We start from the raw sequence: 21,090 nt of genomic DNA, 5'->3' as shown, positions 1-21,090 counted from the left end.
ATGGGACTTGGGTCAAAATAAAACACTTAAATACACGTCAAATAAAGTTTTATCAAGGATGGTCTCTGTCATTTTCAATGAATGTTCAAGTGTCAGTTTTCTGGATAAGTTTCGTTTTAGTTTAGTAACTGGTGGAGGTAGAGGAGAGCGTAGTATTAAACAAAAAAGGAAGTGTGGGCGGGGCATAAATATCGCTCCGCGTGGATCCACTCTCGGAGCGTACTGATCAGACTTTGGCTCCAAACTCGCGAGATGGCGGCGCCCATATGCCCGGGTAAAATAGCGTCAGTTTGGGTCAATGCAAGGAAGTGGGCACGCGTAGTCCATATTTATATACAGTCTTCTTAGTTCTGCAACAGTGCAACCCCCTAGTGGACAAATTAGGAATAGCAGTTACTTTTATAGAAAAATCTCATTTGCACACTTTGGAAACTCATATCACGGTCCAGTTTGGACACTCTGCAGACCAGGACATGCGTGAATATTTAAATTATCATGCCAGGAAGTGACGCTCTCCTTCGCTGTGATCTCTGTGCTCCATCAGTCCCTCTCTCTCTCTTTAAAACTCACCTCCTCTCCTGCTCTGTCCACAGCTGCTTCCTGTCCCTGCTCCTCGTGGCTGCCGTGGTTTGGAAGATCAAACAGAGCTGCTGGGCGTCACGGCGACGAGAGGTAAGTCCAAGGCCCGAGCTGCTCCCGCGGCAAATATTGGCTTTCGGCTGCCGCCTCCACATCCGCCTCCACATCCGCACATTCCGTGGTTTGATTTATTTTTGCTGCTGTGAAGGTGCCATTCAAGCTTTTGGTCAACGTGGTAGAATTGTGGAAATACTGGATGTGTATCTTTGTATGTTAGACAGGTTTTGCTCGTCTAGACTCGTATCAGAATTAAGTTTTTGAAGTTTCTGAGCTTTAATTAAGCTTGTTAGATACTCCGCGAGAAGTGAGACATTTGTTCTCGCTCCTAGGGCTACGAGAACAAGAACAAAGTTTTGTTTTGGCCAAGTAATTTATGCTTCACAAGAATGCAGAGCTTCAGGAAAGCCCCTCCCACTGCAGCATGCGTCACTCACGCTAAGCATGAGTGACGCACTTACCCCTAAACTAACCCCTATAGGGGTGCCCCTAACAACGGGCTAGACACGCCTATGGGCGCAGTGATGGCTCGTAATGCAATACAAGGAACAATCATAGCCAGAATTTAGTTAATAACAGATCTTTAACTGCTTTGTGTCTGCTTTCGTCCTCAGTTTGATTTCTTTTCACTAACTCAATGTTAGCATGTCACCGCTCTAAATGTTTCATTGGATTACTCATGCTATTTTGCTTTTGGTTTCGCACATAAAGTGCACTTGACTACTATGCTCCTCATATCTTTGTCTCTAACAAACTGAAAATAATGAGAGTATGTCCATATCGAAAATGTACTGTCCGACGTCGAGCCTGCTTCAGCCGTACAGGAGGAAACGCTCTACAATTTGCGCTGAATTTTTCTCCTTTTCTGCATTAACCACTCCCACTTCAAGTTTCTGACCAATCACAGAATAGCTGCTGGACACACACACACACACACACACACACACACACACACACACACACACACCGGAAAAAAGCTCTGCCAGATTGTTGTGTTGAAAAAAAGCTGCAAGAACTCCCAAACAAGGGCTGAGAGGAAGAATTCTGGCCGGTGACATTTTTCCTACAGATGATAGCGCTGCATGTCTTGACTGCAACTTTTTAACCCTTTGCTGTGTTTGTGTGGGCGAACAAATCTAAATATTAGTGGAGGATTGGTTCTCAAGTTGTACCATCACATTAAATAGAAGCCTCCAAACCCTGAGACCAACCAAATTTGTGCATTTTTTGATTGTTATAATGATTCGAATCAAATCGAATGTGTTCTCCAGATATCAGACGCACCAACAAGCCTCCGCCATCATGTGACCGAGGGGTAGCTTTAAGTTGCCAAGAAGAAGAAGAAGGCTCGCTAGCTTGGAGCTCACTATTTGGCAACTTTTTTTTTTACGGCCATTTATCAGAGCAATACAAGGAAACATGTAGCCCTCGTCTAAGAACGTTAGATCAGCAAACTCAACTCAGAAACTAGATAGATAAATATATGGATAGACAGATAATGTATTTATCCCAAGGGAAATTCGGCATCCAGTAACTTCATGACAAAGACAGATATGAAAGGTATTTAAGTTAAATAATCAAATATATATAATACTCTGTTAAAAAAAAAAAAAGCATTGACCACAGTCCAGTTGTTTCCTCACAGGGAGGCGTTGTAGAGTCGCATGACCTGAAGGACAAACAACCTCTTCAACCTGTCCATGGAGCAGGACAGAAACAGCAGCCTGTCACTGAACAAGCTTCACTGCCCGACTATGGTGTCCTGTAGAGGGTGGTGGGCATTGTTCATGACGGACCACAGTTTTTTCAAAGTCCTTCCATCTTCCACCGATGTCAGGGACCCCAGCTCTGCCCCCCTACCACATACATATCCACGCCTTCTGTATCAGTTTGTCCAGCTGCGAGGTGTCCTGCTTCGACCATTATAATCTAAACGACCTAAAAGTGCAGCTTCACTCCTGATTTACCCGTCCATGATCTAGTTTCATACATATGGATGTCTCAGAGATACCTGCAGCTGAACAAAAAAGATGATGCCTTAATTACCAGCGCAAAGACTCTACATTAGCTTCAAATCTTTGATAAGATTCAGTCTTTTTCCCCCTTTTGTCCTTTTTATCCTCGTTTAAAATACACCCATTTCCTGACGGGCAGGTACGAAGAGTCTAATAGATGCTTTTATCTCTAGCAGGCGTAATTGCTGTGATGTTTTTTTTTCCCCTTCAAACTGCCCACAGAAAACCTTAAATTACATAAACTGCATATATAAATATATATATATATTCTTTTCCTTTGGATTTTGCCTTTATTACACATCAGACATGATTTTAAAATGTGTTCCATCTAAATTCAGTGATCCAGAGAACGGGTGTCACGTTTGAACGAGGTATAAACGAAGAGCGCGTTAAAGCAACGTGAAGATGTGTCCACCGTTTCATCCTATACACCTGAAGGTACTTTAACCGAAGTGCAGCAGCCGTGATTAACCGTTCCTATGGCACGACGTGCAGCGCGGCACCTTTCAAGCTGCACTTAGTCAACTGAGGAAACTAGAAAAGTCGATAGTTTCTTTTTGAAAGGAGCGGAGAGGGGACGGCAAAGCAATCTGACGAACGGCGGGAGGCACTGCGAGCTTCAAAAGAAGGGATTGGAAATGACCGGCAATCTTCTGGTTTTAATAAGTCTGGACAAACTGAATTGGAATCAACCCCAACATTTTGGAAAAGCACTTAAACTGTCCCTCTACATACTAACTGTGAAATAAAACTACTAATCTTTGATTCATACTGTAAGTCATATACATACAATAAATAAAGTGTACACTTTAAGCTACGCTCAGATCAGCTCAGTTTTTTAAAACACACTTACACTGATCAGGCATAACATTATGACCTAATATTGTGTAGGTCTCCCTTGTGGTGACTCATCAGAGAATGGACATGGGCCTTCCGAGGGTGTCCTGTGGTGTCTGGGAACACAATGTTGTTGAGGGGCCTCTGTGGATCATCCCACAGATACTACGTCAACACCTTTTGTGTGTGTGTGTGTGTGTGTGTGTGTGTGTGTCTGTGTCAGGCTGCATCCTGCTGGGGATGGCTGCTGCCATCAAGGAGTGTCATTGCTATGGGGTGGGGGTGCCTGGTCTGGTCTAGGTGGGTGCTACATGTCTGAGTAACATCCACAACAATGAATGCCAGGTCCAGAAGTTTCCCAGCAGAACACTGAATTGTCACAAGATGGTCATAATGTTGTGGCTGATCGGTGTAATGGTCTACCACCCTATCTAACAATGATATAACTGTTTCGTACATTTAATGTGGTGCACCACAATAAGAAAAATCTAGCAGCGTGAACAGTGTAATACATTAAAGAGATGTGAAGAGCTAATTGGGTAATTGGTCCATGTTATTTACTTCTCCTGTCAGTGGTCATAATGTTGTGGCTGATCGGTGTATGAACCTACCACAAGATTGCTAGAAAGCAAGCATCTTTGGATTGCTCATATCGTAACTAAATGTGTGACGCAGTTGTTTCGTGTTGGACACCACCTCCCGGAAAAAAAACCGACCAAATGCATTTTCCTAGTGTGTTTCCAGGAGGGTTTGGACCGCCCCCCCCTTGTAGAATGAGTGGCTGGAAAGGTTGTGTGTTTCTGTGTGCGACAGTCGTCCGAGGGCACGCAAGCTAATGTTGTGAACTTTGGGTTTGCGCTCTCCACTCTGAAGTGCCTTTCGGGCCGTAACCTCGCCCCGAGAGCGCCGTCATCAGCCCTCACCTGGACGCCTCTCAACATCCCCCTTTCACCTGCACCCACTCCGCCCCTCTCTCCACCACAAAACCACTGTTGCACTCGAATGGTCTGACCTTTAAGCAGAATTAGCACTGGACCTTTGTTAAGAGGATTTTGGCCTACAGGAAACGAAGGGGGGGGGGGGGGGGAGGAAGGGAGGGGGCATCAGCGAGGTTTGCTAAAAATGGCTTTCGTGGGATTAGCTCGGTCTCCCCGGAAGTTAGATAAAGGTTTTACATTCATGGCTTTACTTTTAAATACCGTACACACCGATCAGCCACAACATTATGACCACATTGCTAATATTGTGTAGGTCTCCCTTGTGGTTGGGAATGGACGTGGGCCTTCTGAGGGTGTCCTGTGGTGTCTGGCAACAGAGTTTTGTTAGTTGGGGGACCTTTGTGGATCATCCCACAGATACTTGATCAGTTTGGGATCTAGTGAATTTGGAGGCCAGGTCAACACCTTGTGCTCTTCATTGCCGACGGTTGGTCACCAGGAGGTGATCCAAGCTCAAGATGCCTAGTTAGCCTCCTAATGTCCCGGATTAGCAGCACTGTGCGTACAAGAAGTGCACCGAGGTGTTGCATCACATTCCCAACACTCTGTGAGATGGCGTCCTATCACATTTCAATGAGTGAAATTCAAACCATTGAATAAAAAGCGTCTTTTTTTTTGTCGTTTGCGAATGTAGCCGTGACACAAAAGGCTTCACAGTCCGTTTTTAAAAACATTAGCTACGCTACATAGCGAGCTCCTTCTATCGCAGATGTCGAGTTGAATTAGAAATGCTCTGCCGTAGATTTTGACGGCTCTGAACAGTGAGTAGGCATGGAAAAAAAAAAAATACGTTTGGATATTTCGCAGTCGATTCACAGCTGCACGACTCAACCCGATCCAAAAAGAAAAAAAAAAGTGTTGTTCTGCTCCTGCAAACTGCACAGAGATACGCTTTTACACCTTCATCATCTCACACACACCTGACACTTAATCTTAATTTAGCGTGAGCGTTTTAAAAGTAGAGGCATTAAAACCGACCAAACTTTCTGTCAAACCGAGAACTTTACTCCAGCAGCTCCAACGATTCGCGGACGCACGTGTTACTTTGTAAACACGACATGACACATGATTTACGCAAACACAAATCTAATCATGTTTTTCCACGAGGTCGCTCTCTCTCTCTCTCTCTCTGCATTACGGCCGTTTGTTTCCCTAACATCCAGCCGGCTCCGTCTCTTCTCAGCTCTGTCCCTCCAGGCTCCGTTCTTGCGTTCATCCTCCGTGTTACTCGGCGCTTGCATCAGTTGTACAGTGACACACATTTGCATCTAATTATGCCCACGTTCGCCTCACGTGGGCCCCGCTGTGGTGGGGGACGGTGGTCAGTGCTTTTAATTCACGTTGCAGAGTTGCAGGAGGAGCGACGGCTCAGATTCCTTACTTCTTACCACCAGCTGCTTGTCATCAGACTTTAAGGAGTTTAAGCTCATTGTGCTGTCGCTGGGCATTGTAAGTCGCTCTGGATAACAGTGTTGGATTAAGCCCTCAAACGCAAATATCACTGCGAGTTCTTCTTGACAGGGATTGAAATCAACTTTTTAGACGTTACAGCTGCTCAGGATTGATTGAGTAAACCAGTTAATAGCAGTTATTTTCAGTGAAAAACTGCAGTCTTGTATGTGATTTTCGCACGGGGCCAGATCAGACCCTCTGGCGGGCTGCTTTTGGCCCTTGGGCCGTATGTTTTGACACCTGTGAGTTGGAGGAATCGCTGCAATGCAGAAAAGACAGAAGACGTCTGAGTAGATGTTGTGCAGGACGCAGAAGGAAGGAGAGCTCCCTGTGCTCGTCTGGCCCTTGCAGGATGTGGATGTTGAACCAATCACAGCTGTTGCGTTCTGCAACGCCGCAACGTGTTGCTGATTGTCTGGGGAGCTGCATGCCATGTGTTTTGATTGTTTACCTTTGCATTTAGTTTCTTTGTAAATGTAGATTCTTATCAATCATGCACAAGGAAAGTTTTTATTTATATATATATGCAGGCTAACAGCTCTAAATGTCAATCAGACGCCAGGAAACAGGATCTGCAGATTTATTCCATGCAATAATAAATGCTGCGTTGTCCCTTAATTATCCTCAGGAGGGTCATTGTCATTGGGGCGATAGGTCTCCAGTCTATCACAGATCTAACACAGAGAGACAGACAACCATTCACACTCACACCTACAGCCAATTTAGATCAATGAACCTAACCAGCATGTCTTTGGACAGTGGGAGGAAGCTGGAGAACCTGGAGAGAACCCACGCAGACACAGGGAGAACATGCAAACTCCACACAGAAAGGAACCAGTCGGCCCATGGATTAGAACCCAGAACCTTCTTGTTGTGAGGCGTCAGTGTTAACCACCACCAAATCCAAATGAAATCAATGCAGTCTTTAGTGCAGGGTGGCTGTAGATCAGTGAGTAAAGCGGGTTGTCCACGAACCAGAGGGTTAGCGGTTCAATACAGCGCTTTGAGTACCAGTAGGTAGAAAAGCGCTACATAAAAACATTTATATTTAAAAAGCGAATTATCTTAAACCAGCACAAACCAAAGAAATCACATAAACAAACAAACCTACCTTAAACAAAGCAGGAGCAGTAGGCTCGCTGTCGAATTCCCAATAACAAATGCTGCATCGTGTAAAACGTAAATTAACGACGCAGCGTGTGCGCCGACGGTGTGTGTGGCTAATTAACGCCACCTACACAACAGCAGCTGCACGGGAGCTTTACACATTTACCCAAAATTAAACTCAATTTGACTCAGCTACATAAGCACACCTCTTTCCTCCTTACTGTACCTTCTCAAAAATATCCTCCTGACAAGAGACGCATCCAACATCCGAGTCTCCTCGCGCTGACGCAGATACATCACACATACGTTGGCATATATTAGACGTGCATTGCATCCCGGTCTCTTGTTGTTCACTCCTTTTTGCTCCTATTCGCCTGATTATCAGGTGTCGGTTTCAAACCCTCGGGTCGCGCTGGTTTCTGTCTGAGGTTCCTCTCGGTGCAGAAGTAGGCTAACACCTGCTGATGCTGGTGGAGGGTTTCTGGAACAGCCCAGGGCCCACCTGTTGGCAGCTGCGTGGCTTGTGTTTCATGCAGGTTTCAAAGTGTTTCAGGTGCCTGTTTCTCCCTCACCTGTGTGTGTGTATGTGTTTGCCGTGCATCTGTTTGCATCCATGTGTGTGTGTGCGCGTCTCGCTGTTCTGTCTGAGTATTAATCAGAGCCTTCCTTTGAGGCCTGACAGTTCCTTTGAAGGAAGTGGGAGCTGCCAGATGGCATTAGACAAACCCGGCCACGGCAGCCATTTCGTGCCATGGAGGGGCTCTGGCCTTTTAGTCGGATTGAGTCCCGCTGCAGCTCCGGCAGTCTGGCGGCTGGCGTCGGCGGCAGCACGGGTTGATTATTCCTGCTGCAACCTTTTAGTGCAGCAGATCTCTGGTGGCTGTCATTCAGAGCGCTGCTTGTAATGAATCCTTAAAGGGAGACTGACTCGTAAAATGAGAAGTTATGACTTTATCTTATCAGCAGGCGACAATTCCAGACGCAGATTACGGAGGCCTGTAATAGACACTATGATAAAGGCCCTCCCGCTTTGAATAGAGATGAGGACGCTGGCTAATTAAAGCAGAGGTTCTGCAGAAGCATCTAGTGATGGGGGTAATATATCATGATGCAAAATACTGTAATAATGGTTCCACTTCTTTGCCTTAGGACAGACCGTCTCCTTTCACACGATTGTAGCAGAGATTTGGGGGGTTTTTTTGGGCCTGAATTCTCAGTACCTGGCTTTGTAAGAGTTGAGTCATATGCACTGATTCATAGAGCCCCCCCCCCCGAATAACTTTGCGGTGTAAGACTTTGATGTTCATTGTCAGTTTTCCCAGTCTTCTTTTTCTCTTCTTCACCAGCATCTCATACTGTTCTATTCCCCAGATGACCCTCCTCCTCCTCCTCCTCCCTCCTCCTTACTGTACCTCCCCAAAAATATCCTCCCGACGACGGCGCGTGAACGCATCCAGCATCCCAGTCTCCTCGCGCCAAGGCGGATACCTCACACATAAGTTGACGTATATTAGACGTGCATTGCACCCCGGAGGTATTGACAGAGAGGCGGGACGTGATAATGTGCCGCCGCGTCCCACATGATTAACCGCGTTGTAGGTTCTTTACAGGCCACTGGGAGGGAGAAGAAACGGCGTAAAACGTCTCCAGATACCCTCACATATTTATTACCACATTAAGCTGCTCCCCCCCCCCCCCACCCCCTCACCCTCGCTCTTCTCTCACCTCACCAACACTAACTCCTTTCAGCTATAAATACGCATGTCAAACCAAGGTTTCATAAAATGAATGGAAAGCTGCTCAATGGCCTGTGATGTGTAAACTGAAACCTTCAGGTGCATTTTTTAATTTATTTATTTTTTACCTTTTATTGCTCTAATCGTTAATGAAGTGATGTGCAGAGGAAGATGTGCTCCCTGGAAAAGATATATAAATAAATAAATATATAAATGAATGAATCACATTCTCCTGGCAGGAACGAGCGGCCACCGTCTCCCTCTCCTCTCTTTGATGATCCTGCGAGGGGGGGGAAAGCGCGCCATCCGCACGTAAAAGTTTCCAAAGAACGGGAAGCAGATCAGAGGAAAGATCTGAGACCTTAACGAGACGGGGCCGCCGAGAGATGGCTGCGGCGCTCTCTGACGTAACGCTTAACCCGCGAATCCGTCTGTGAGAAAAAAGGAGTCCAAAAGGCGGCGGCGTTATCCTCCTGATCGCAAACGGTTCACGGCGCTGGGGTGAAAGCGGTGCACGTCTCACTGCGCTCAGATCTTTACGTCTTTGTCCTGATTTCTGTTTTTAAGATGAGAGTACATATTTTAACCTTGAGCTTTAGGTAATTATGTCCTTCTATTTTTAAGCATGTTTACATGCACTGATATCAATGAGCTACAAACACCCAATTAGCTCTGCACATCTCTTTAATGTAGTACACTGTTTACGCTGCTAGATCTCTTTTATGGTGGTGCACCACGTTAAATGTATGAAACAATTATTTCATTGTTTGAGTAGTGCACCAGTACACCGATCAGCCACAACATTACGACCACTGACAGGAGAAATAAATAACAGTCGCATAGTCAATCTTGACGTAAGAGGCAGACTGTCTGTCGAGTATCCTGGGCAAAAATGAAATGTCATCAAGTTTACGTAACACATTTAGTCACAAATATGAGGAAAGGATTTGTCGTAAAGCTGCAGCACATACACCAATCAGCCACAACATTATGACCACTGACAGGAGAAGTAAATAACATTTAAACCATCTTGTGACAGTTCAGTGTTCTGCTGGGAAACTTCTGGACCTGGCATTCATTGGTGTGGATGTTACTTAGACATGTAGCACCCACCTAGACCAGACCAGGCACCCCCACCCCATAGCGATGACACTCCTTGATGGCAGCAGCCATCCCCAGCAGGATGCAGCCTGACACAGACACACACACAAAAACACTTTAGGAACAACTAAAAAAAAAAACATGAAGAACAGCACAAGGTGTTGACCTGGCCTCCAAATTCACTAGATCCTAAACTGATCAAGTATCTGTGAGATGATCCACAGAAGCCCCTCCCCTCAAAGGCCCCCCCACTAACAACAGGACACCCTCAGAAGGCCCATGTCTGTTCTCTGATGAGTCACAACTGTTTTGGAGACCTACACAATGTTAGGAAGGTGGTCATAATGTTGTGGCTGATTGGTGGAAGTTAGAAAAAGTATCCAACACTATACTCTTTGCTTAAAAAACTATAAAGCAGAAACCAGGACTCCTATCCGTGTGTGTGGGCAGCAGCGTCTGTAATGAAGCTGAGTCCATCAACTTCCATCACTAAGTTTGTAAATTGCGCCTCCATATTGAATTATACAATCATCCTCAGAAGTTTTAAAAGCAGCCTACGGTGCACAATCACATGCACCGAGGTCTACGGCAGATGGTTCGGTGTGAAAGTGCAGCGGAGTGGGAGAGAGCGGCTCACGTGTCCCCCGCTAATGAAGCAGAGAAGTGGAATACGATGAAGATATCAAGGAGAGCTCCACATCAGATTAGTTTCTAACTTCGTCTGTAACGTTAAGGAGGATCCTCTCGCCAAACATCCGGACGCGTACGCGGCGGTCCCCGAAGCAGATGGCTGGATGTGAATGCTGTTCACACATGAGCAGGGAAGAAAGGGGGGTGAGAAAAAAACAATCTTTCCACCTTTACCTTGCAGCTGTTACCCCCTTACAAAGCACTTTTCTCCACGATGCCCTGTGATACATTATAATTTTAGAATCATGGGACTGCGCCGCGGCTCTGAGCCTCTTCACTTCTGCCTGCCAGACGGTGTTACACAACATGATGCACAGAGCATCCCCTGACGGAGCGTTAATACGCACAGTCTCCACTTAATATGCCACATGTTTGCACCTTTTTTTTTTTTTTTTTTTTTTTTTTTTTTTTTATAAATAATCACAAGGATAATACAATTTAACTCCCGCATCATATTGTCCGCGCCATAAATCCAATTAAGGCGCGGGAAAACGTTCATGTCAGCCTCCCGGTTGTGATTACAAGTAAACTGCGGATATCTCACGGCTACATTATACTCCCGAGAATCGTCAACAAACCGGCGTCATTATGAGTGAAAAGCTGCCGTCGCCTGCAGTCGAATTGAGAATGAAACCAGATGAATGCAGCTATTAGTGACTTCAATCCTTTACATGATGCATCGTGGTAAACACATTCAGTATGCGTCGTCAGCAGCACCGGTGGTAGAAGAATTAATCTACTGTAATACAGATTGTGTGTGTTTTATTTCTGTTACTGCTGTTGAAGTGAACAACACGTTTGTTGATGATTGGAACTCGAGCTACTGTGTTTGTATTATATTTTTCTGTAAAGTTGTGGTGGTGGAGTAAGACGTACAGTAGACTCCCAGAAATGTAGTCGAGTGAAAGTATAAAGTAGCATAAAATGAAAGGAATCAAGTACCTTAAATACACTTTCCCCTGATCAGAAGACTTATAACATATCACGAAAGAGCTAAAGATAAAGAAGCCGTCCTACAATTAGGTGAAAATTGACGAAAATGACAAAAGATATTCGTCAACGTTCATTCTTTCTGAGACGAGACGTTGGTGAGCTAAAACTACTATCTGATCCAAACTATGATGGTGCTGTAACCTACGTACGTAGCCTACGTTGGTGCGAGCCACTTATAATTGTGCCTCGTCAATCTGGCTCGCTCTGTAACAACACAACAAACACCAGTGTGTCTTTTTTGCCAGTCGGGTTCATTTTTTTTTTTATACTTTCTGTTTCACTTTCAACAACGGCGACTGAAACTTTCGACAAAATTTTGCTAAAGACGAGTCGTACAAATGTTTGTATCTCCGAACCTCCTCAGTTAACCCCTAAAGTCTCATCTAAGTACTTGTTGCTATTTTGCGCTACATGAAGTTATTGCCTTCTGACTTTTTACTGACACATATTTAAACAGTCGACAGTAGAGTGTGTAATAGATTAACATTTAACTAAAATAGTGCACAAACATAGTTCATGGAATGAATCCTCCTTACGTATGCTACGTATTTTAGCTATCGGCAATGTATGAGCGACTCTTAATTGGCGAGGATAGGCTGCAATAGGCTGATTCATTCATTCATTAATCTTCTGTAACCGCTTGTCCTGTCAAGGGTCCCGGGGGGCTGGAGCCTATCCCAGCTGTCATTGGTCTAGAGGGGGGGTCCACCCTGGACAGGTCTCCAGTCTATCTCAGGGCTAACACAGAGAGACACGCACACCTACGGCCAATTTAGAATCACCAATGAACCAGCATGTCTTTGGACGGTGGGAGGAAGCTGGAGTACCTGGAGAGAACCCACGCAGACACAGGGAGAACATGCAAACTACACACAGAAAGGAACCAGTCAGTAAATGGATTAGAACCCAGAACCTTCTTGTTGTGAGGCATCAGTGCTAACCACCACACCACAAATAGCTACCGATATATATCGTAAGACTACGAAAAAAAATAAAAAATGGCTAAAACTTGGCCTGTAGTTGAGATTATAACATGTGTCTAATATAATTAAACCTGCTCCTTGTTTTGTGGTGAGTTATCTGCCTGGAGGGAATTAACAGGGCGGATTATAACGTTGTGCCACGGTTTGTGTTTGCTGCAGATAATTATTCTAGTGTTGGGCTCATATGTGTCTGTGATGGTTTCACATTGGGTTGGGTCACTGCACCCTAAATCAGTAATGAGGACTTGATTGCTGCCACACCTGCTCCCTGTAACTGTGCTCAGCTTGTCCTTACTGGATATGAGACTGATTACACTTCTGTTATTAGCAGACCTGTTTTGTTTTATGCAGGGGTAAATGTTTGCATCCATTATGATGTAGAAGAGCTGGATGCTTGCGTTCATCATACTGAAGGCTGAGCTGAATGAAGGTGTCACATCCTCAGCACATAGACGAGGCTACAGGCTAACGGGCTGGATTTCCATTTATTTGATACTAAGATATAAATAAATAACGAGCGGTTCTATTTGTGTGATAAAACATTTTTTGGAAAATCTGCAAAATGCTCCCAAGTCGTAACATCAACAACAGTTTTTATTTTTGGCAGTCTGACTTGGCTTCAGCAACAACTGCCGTTTGATCCAGCTAAACGTTATTAGCTGAGGACTAACGCAGCCCGGGGACATCCTGTAATTTTTAATAATCAGCTAAATGTCTTTCTTCTTTCTTTTTTTTTTTTATCATCAGCGCAAGTAAAAATAGAACCGATTCAAAGTGAGTCACAAGAAGAGAACTTGAAAATCCAGTCCAACGCATTAAAAAGTAGATGGTTGGAGTCTAAAAGATCTGATTTACCGCTATAATCCCACTGGTTTGGTGGATGATAACTGTTTTTAAACATTTCTGTGTTTAATTGGGCTGGTTGGTTCCCACGGTGATTTGGTAAAGATTTATTAATAACAAATAAATCAAGATTCAGGTTCATTTGGAGTTGTCCTGGCTAAAATGTAAAAAAAAAAAAAAAAGTGAGATTTACCCCAGTTTGGTGGATACTAACTTTTTCTGTGTTTAATTGGACTCTAGTCTGTTAGGGTAAATGCTACCCACAGTGATTTAGTAATTTATTAATTATTCATTCATCTTCTGTGACCGCTCGTCCTGTGAAGGACAAGAAAGGCCCCAGTTGGCCGATGGATTCAGACCCACAACCTTTTTGCTGGGAGGCATCAGTGCTAACCACCACGCCACTTTGGCCACCAATTTATTCATTAATTAAGATTTATTAATAATAAATAAATAAAAAGGGTTCACAAAAACGCAAAAGGTGCATGTGTATATATTTTTTAGGAAACATGGCATTCCTGACCTACTGAAGGAGAATTTCTCTTGTATCATTTGAACACGGAGGTGGACCGGTGTTACCTTTATGTACCCTTGAAAATGGATTCAGCCGTGCCCTCGCTCAGTAAGAATAATTGTGCCCTTGAAGGCAGACTATCGAGGCCATGGTCACTGTAATGGCTCGATGCTGGAGTGGATGTATTGGGATTTTGCTGCAGACGTGCATCTTTTTATTTATTTATTTATTTATTTATTTATTTATTAGAAGTACAAAAGAACATCCTTAGCACTTTATCAACTACTTTATAACCGGCAATAGTTATTTATTAAAAAAAATGTCAGTGTTCTCCACCCGATGCCTCTTTTTATTTCTGCAACACGTGTAAAATAAGGAGCTTTTAACGACTGACAGCGGAAGGTCGTGCAGTTCTCCGGGGAGAATGTGGTGCCCCTGAAACATTAAGAAAGATGCAGGCGGTAATTTTCTTTTTCCTTTAATCGAGTATTCGGTTGTAAGATAGCAAGAAGAGATGTAAAAAGCTTGATTTTCCTTTTATATGCAGCCTGGTTAAGACAGAAGTTAAAGCGTCACCCGTCGATGGACTTGTGTCTGTCTGTCTGCCTCGTCCGGTCACCTCTTACCCCCTCGCGTTCATCGAGGGAGAGCCCTCGCCTCGTCTCAGTATCTGCAGAGAGCCATTAAAAGGGGGAGGAAACTGCTTCTGTCCCCTTTGCTTCTGTGGCCGGCCTCCGTCCCTGCTGGAGGGAAAGGAGGGGGAGATGTATTGCTCAAGGTGACCCCAGCTGGCACGCTGTCGGCTCAAGCGTGCCACCGTTTCCTCACACTTTTTCATTCTGCTCCTTCGTCTCGCTCGCTGCCATTCCCCCCGGGCGGCGAAAACTTCAGAGCCAGCCTTCGGCAGCTCGTCGGTCGAGAGCCCGTGTCGTGTTCTCTGTGTGCGGCCCAGTGGGTCATGGTGGGCTGAAAACACAAAGTAATCTCCTTTGGGTCAAAAAAAAAAAGCTAATTATAGGCAATTACCAGCGAATACAGTGACATCTCCTGACGCGTAATATCTGAAAAACTCTGCTAACTCTAAAAGCTGCCATTTAAAACCAATACTGCACTAATTTCTCCGCGGCTCTCTTAGACGGCCCCGGCCGTATGAAATGCTTAAACCCTCCCTTGAAAGCGGCGCTAATGAAATGCTGCAGCGATAGCGTTCAGATGATCGAACGGTAAAACTCTCCCTTGAAAACGAGCGCTAATGAAACCCAGACCGTACGAGTCATAAACTCTTCACAGAAACAAGTTTTAATGAAAGTATCCAAAGCAGCCGTTAAATTGGTACAGTGCAAAAACTCTGCCTTAATAGACTCGGTCAATAAAATGCTGCTTATTGGTTCAGATCTTGCAAACAGGGCTGCATGTAACTTTTCCAACAAAGATGTTATTGACATTTCCTCTGCAGACTATGATGCGAAGAACTGAGACGTGTAGGAAGAATCTGTTTCCTGTGTACCGAGGCAGCAACATCAGCCGTGTTCTTCTTTAAAGCACTCTCTGGCCCCTGTAGATTAACTAGAGCAACGCTTTGAGATTCTCTGAGAGATGCCTTCCATCTCTTCCTCTCTCCTGGGGTCAGCGTTCGCCCGCACCGCCGCACAGAACAAAAGGCCTGCGTTCCGCGGTGATCAATCCTGAAGTGAGCGGTGAGGAGGAGGGAGCCCGCGTGACGAGAGGAGGGAGAATAGAAGGAGAGAGGCGGGCGACGCTGAAGGTCGCTTAAGCCAACGTGCATCCCTCCGTAAAGGGAGCGCCTCGTTAGCGCCGCTCTCCACAAAAGACGGCGCTAACGAGAGTCTCCTCGGACCTGACAGGATGCAGATTCATCAAAATGTTAAAAAGAAATCTGCAGCCGCTGCAGCTTTGGCGACCGCCGAGGTCTGCGGAAGACGAGCCTCAGCTGCCCGCGCCAGCGCCGTAATAAATATTAGTTTTTGAAATGAAATAACTCCTGCGTACCGAAGGGGATGCATCCCTGTGTTTTTTGGAGGCCGACTTTGCAAACAAACCCACGGTCTGTATCTCTGCAGCATTTGGTTGAATGTGAATGGATAGCAGACTAGTGTGAGTGTGTGGGAGTGGGGGAGTGGTTGGATTGTATTCTAGCAGAGTTTGCCCTGGTGTCATTCGTATTTTCTGTTTGAGAAAGAGAGAGCGCGTGCGCGACCACGTGGCTTTTTGTCTCGGAGTGATCCCAAGACGCTTCTAAACCCCCGCTAAGCTTAATTCCGCAGCGACACTGTGTTTGGATCAGTGCCAGTGTCTTACTGCTCTCAATGTACAGGCTGTCTTAGCGTCCCGACCCTGCTGCACCGTGGGTGACCCTCATTTAATCTGGGAACTTTCCACACCTCCAAGCCTCACCCATCCATCATGGCACTGACTCGAGGCTTATCATAAGCCCAGAACCTCTGTCCCCCCCCTCCCCCCACACACACACACACTCCGCTCCTGTACTTTTGGATTCTGTTTCATCTCATTACAGGCTGTCTTCACCTTATTTTACTTTTATGCACGTCTCGCTCCTGCAGCCGTCTCATCTCCTCCGAGTCTTTGTTTTAACCTCCGAACCGTCTTATCTAGTCGCTCTAAAGTCAACAACTTTGATACCTTTACCTTGAGATACCGCTCGTCTGAAAACATTTTAAACATTAGAACGAGAGTTGAGTTTCCTGTTCGCCCTTTCTTTTCGTTGTGTGAGAGTTTTCGTTCAGCTCCTGGGAGGCAGTTTCAAACTTTCCGCATCGTCTGGGTCAGAACACCTGTGTGCTCTCTTTCCATATCTATACTGTATACTGTCACTGTGTCGGTGCAGTATATTCTCCTCCTGGAAGGCACATACCAGCTGCTGTACATTGTCTGTGGGCGTCAGACAATATGACAACGTTATGCAACCAAGCGGTTGAGCTGCAGTTCCTCTAATGTCCACTAGAGGCTAGTATCACGCAGCTTACTTCCTGTGCTGAGGGTACTACCATAGCAATTGCAGTAGGGGTTGTACAGACTAGTTGACTAATCAGTTTGACAACGCTTTAAGCATCATGTCAACTAGTCACAGATCACGTGACAATATGGCCGCCTCCTAGAAGACAGGTGAGGAGCCCAGTGGGTCGCTGCAGCAAACTAGCAGCGGTTCATCAAGTGTGTAGAAATACTTCACTAAAGATGAAGCCCATACTACCGTGACATGTCAGTCCTGAAATACAACTAAAGTACTGCTGCAGTGCATCTGAAAAGGCTAATGCTAGCAGAGGAGCAGTTGATGCTGAGGTGCTGCCTGTTTTTATACAGACTATACATATCTGCAGCTCACAGTATGTAGAGCATGAGCTGTCTGTTCTCAGCTTATACATTCAGGTCAACAGTATAGATTTCTTTGGTTTCTACTGGGTTTTTCTTAGTGATGTCATCGTGCAACCCCTACCATGTAATGGAGTCATGATGAAAAGAGTTGAAAGTTTAGATTTGGCCTTTTTTTTTTAACCTGTATCATCTTCTCCACAAATCTTAGCCTGTTGCAGTTTCTATATTATTCTATAAGTTAGAATAAGCTATTTGGCAGCTCTGCAAAAATAAATAAAAAATCAGAATGAGCTAATAATACACAATGAAAAGGTGATTGTGCCCTGAAAAGAAAGTCAAGTTAATGGCAGTGACAGCTGAGCTGAAAACACTGGCACTGACCCAGAATATCCAGCTAATCACGGCGATTAATGAGTTATGGGAGTGTGTGATCGGACAAAAAAACCAACAAAACGAGTCATGACTATGCAAACGGCGTCGTTGTCGGCCGCATTGATCGGGCTGTTTACGTATTAGATGTGACCAGCTGACAGGACAGAGACGAACCGGTGAAACTCAGCCGTTACCGACGAGATAGGAGGAGACTGACGGGATGCCAAAATGTAAATGCCCGTCTTCTCCCATCTCAACTGTTGCACACACCAAACATTTTCAATTTTTGCTCAACGCTTGTCAATATTCTGCAATACGAGTGAGTTTTAGTTTGAAGTTCTCCCATCTTTGCACAAACTTTAACACAGTTTAACACATTATCTCAATAAAACAGCCTGAGAGATTCAGCTCTGAGGTGAGAATGCAAATGAGCTAATTTAAATTCTCCTTTAGCCAATCTCAGTAATTTGATAGATTGGTGGTTGTCTATTGCTTCTGACCACCTTAACTCAATCTGCCAATTCCTTCTTTTTTTTTTTAAAGCATCCTTTGTTTTCTGCCTTTTTTCTGATGGAGTCCATGGACGAAGATGCTTTCTATTATACAGTATGTACAGAAGAAAGTGAGAATGAGAGTGGGTGAGATGAACGGAGAGGTGGACAGCAGGACGCCGAAGCAAAGGAAGAGTTGGGTTGTAGAAAAGAGGGGAAGAGAGACAAAAAGAAGCAGGGAGGGATCAAAGCTTTCTCTCGTGTCAGTATTCACAGCGTGCGTCCTCTACCCCCCCCAACCACACCGCCGGAGAGATGGAAAGATGAAGCGAGGGAGAGAAAGAGAGAGAAGTCGCTAACATGCCTTCACAGAAAGAAGAAAATCCTCTTCTCCCTCCTCTCTCTCTCTCTCTCTCTCTCTCTCTCTCTCTCTCTCTCTCTCTCTCTCTCTCTCTCTCTCTCTCTCTCTCTCTCTCTCTCTCTCTCATATCTATACTTCCCTTCCCTCCCCTCCCCTGCGTGCCTCTCACTTTGCAGCTTCCCTTCACTGATGCTGAAGGGTGATTGAGAGCTTCTCCCACAGCATTTTTAAACAGACGCATCAATAAATAACTGGCTCGGTGTGGCGTGTCCGTCCACGTGCGCCTGTAATTGCGCATAAGATATTTCTGTGTGTGTGCGTGTGTGTTTATCAGTGTGTGTGTGTGTTTCTCTGCACCCCCGGTGATGCGGCGCTCCATCCCCTCGTCCCAGCGGCGGACGCCGTTGTCTCTCTTTCTGTTCTCATTTCTTTCTCTTCACTCTCGCAAGCTTTTATTTTCCCTCTTCGCCGTGTTCACGTCACTCTCTCCAGTCTAATTTCATTTTCTTTTCTTTTTCTTCTCCTGCATACAAGCTCTTGCTGATGCATTTTGACAACACTCTAACACAAATCCCTCAGACGGCCTCTGTGAGTGTGCACGCCAGAAAGCAAGTACGAGCATTTGTGTCCGCACATTTGTTCTAAGCAGCATAGACTGTATATAAATATGTACAAAACAGCTCCACTTCCTCGCATTGGGCCAAACTGATGCTGTTTTCCCGGGGATACAGGCGACGCCATCCTACGACTTTGGAGCCAGGGTCTGATCAGTTCGGTCCGAGAGTGGAGCCACGTGGGGTCGTGATATCGATGCCCCGCCCACACTTCCTCCAGACTCACACGCGTTTTCGTTTAATTAATGCTACGCTCTGCTGTACCTCCACCAGTTACAAGGAGATGTTAGATTGTACACTGTACTTTTAGTGTTTTAGTTTGACCCAAGTCCCACGATTATGGAGAAGGGGAGCTTATGACCTATACTGCAGCCAGCCCCCAGGAGGAGCTCTACCTGCTTTGGCTTCACTTTTAAGGAGTTGTTCCACCGTCCATCTTTATACAGTCTATGGTTCTAAGACTCCACTTAACAGATTGTCAACGTTATTTATGAGCCTATAGAGCGTTTCAAAACCAAAACTGGTTTTCAAGCATCAATTGTGTAACGCTTAAGGCCTTGCTAACAGTGACCCATATACACACTCTTAGCTTTGAAGCTTCCAGTGTGGTTCATTTCATTCCTGTGGTTTCTACATCTGAGAACTTTACTTCTTTGGTTTTACTCTCCCAGCTCTCATTAGCGGTGTTTCCAGCCGTAGCAGGTAGCTGCTTTCAGAGAAAAGCTCTGATAAAAACAAGTTTGGTTCGACAAATGCAGCAACCAGAAGACAAACGCAGTGGAGCGTGGAGCGCCGAGACTCAGAAGCTTAAAGGAGAGTGAATATTGGATTAGCTTAAAACTCCACAGATTGCCAGAAATATTAAACAAATTATTTCTAATGCTGCTTCTACTTCATTAAGTCTGAGGCTACGTGTTCATAGACATTATTTCTCCAGGCTGATTTTAGTTCAGGGGCCACATACAGTCCAGTTTGATCTCAAGCGGGCCGGACCATAATAAACGCATAATAACCTATAAATAACAACAGCTCCCAATGTGTCCGCTTTTGTTTTAAGTGCAATTTCGGTGCACTGCTGCCATCCCCTGTTTAGCTCTGGGTCTCAGTGTCGTCTTATGTCCAATGCAAGGAAGTGGAGACGTAGTGTCCATATTTATATACAGCCTATGCTCAAGGAAAGATTTTGGAGCCAGAGTCTGATCAGTACAAGATTACGATTTATGTGCACGATGACCGGTTTGTGGAATTATTTAGTTTTTGTTTGGTTTGTGCAAAAACGTTTGGAGACATTAACTGCAATTTTTCAATTAAAAATAGCTGCTATTCTTAATTGTTCCACTAGGGGTCACACTGTTTTAGTAAGAGTTGTGGACATAAGGAGACCAGAGACCTCTGTCCTTAGCTCATTTTGGCCGGGGTTAGCGCGAAGGTATGAAAACCACGAAAGAGTCAAGTTCGGAAAACGGGACGTGACATATAGACGATCTGGTCATTTTTAAATATAAAGCTCTTCTTCAGACTCTTCACACAAAATAACAGATTAAGACGTTTTTATCCTACCATGTGACCCGGTAACACAAGACCCACGACCCGATGGTTGGGGACAGCTGTTCTTGGTAGTTTTCACACCTTGCAAATTCATCCCGTCGACAGGTTTTGGCCCACAGGCCGTATGTTTGATGCCCCTGGGTCACATGGTATGATGCAAGTCCTCAGCTGCATGGAGCAATCGTACACAGTCATTGTGCTGGGATATGTAACATTGTGGTCTTTTTTTTTTCTTTAATCACGTATGCTAGTCCTCGTTGTGTCTCCGTTTATTGTGTTTAAATCTCTACATGTGTACATTTTATTCAGACATTCTTCCATTTCCCCTTCAGGCCCATTTCCCTCCTGCTGTGTGCTGTTATTCAGCTGAGCCTACAGAATTAATTTCACTCTGTGTGTTTGAGAGAATTCATTTACAGCTGAGAAAATATGCACGCATACATGA

The 21,090-nt window shown here is 45.0% G+C and overlaps 1 protein-coding gene across 3 annotated transcripts in view; it reads left to right on the top strand.

The window, feature by feature from the left end:
• atrn (attractin) overlaps positions 1-21,090 on the top strand; it is a 138,183-nt gene that overhangs the window by 90,825 nt on the left and 26,268 nt on the right. For 2 of the 3 annotated variants that reach the window (XM_084568796.1, XM_084568795.1), the window contains exon 26: positions 594-672. In XM_084568796.1, the coding sequence (XP_084424922.1) occupies positions 594-672 (79 nt within the window). Of the gene's footprint in view, positions 1-593; positions 673-2,281; positions 3,683-21,090 lie in introns of those variants that run through there. The other variant, XM_084568797.1, reaches the window with a different exon arrangement.

This window comes from Chelon labrosus (assembly GCF_963514085.1).
Source record: "Chelon labrosus genome assembly, chromosome: 20".
Classification (NCBI taxonomy): Eukaryota; Metazoa; Chordata; class Actinopteri; order Mugiliformes; family Mugilidae; genus Chelon; species Chelon labrosus.
The sequence above is the reverse complement of the archived record's forward strand: the minus strand, read 5'-3'. Positions and strand labels throughout refer to the sequence as shown.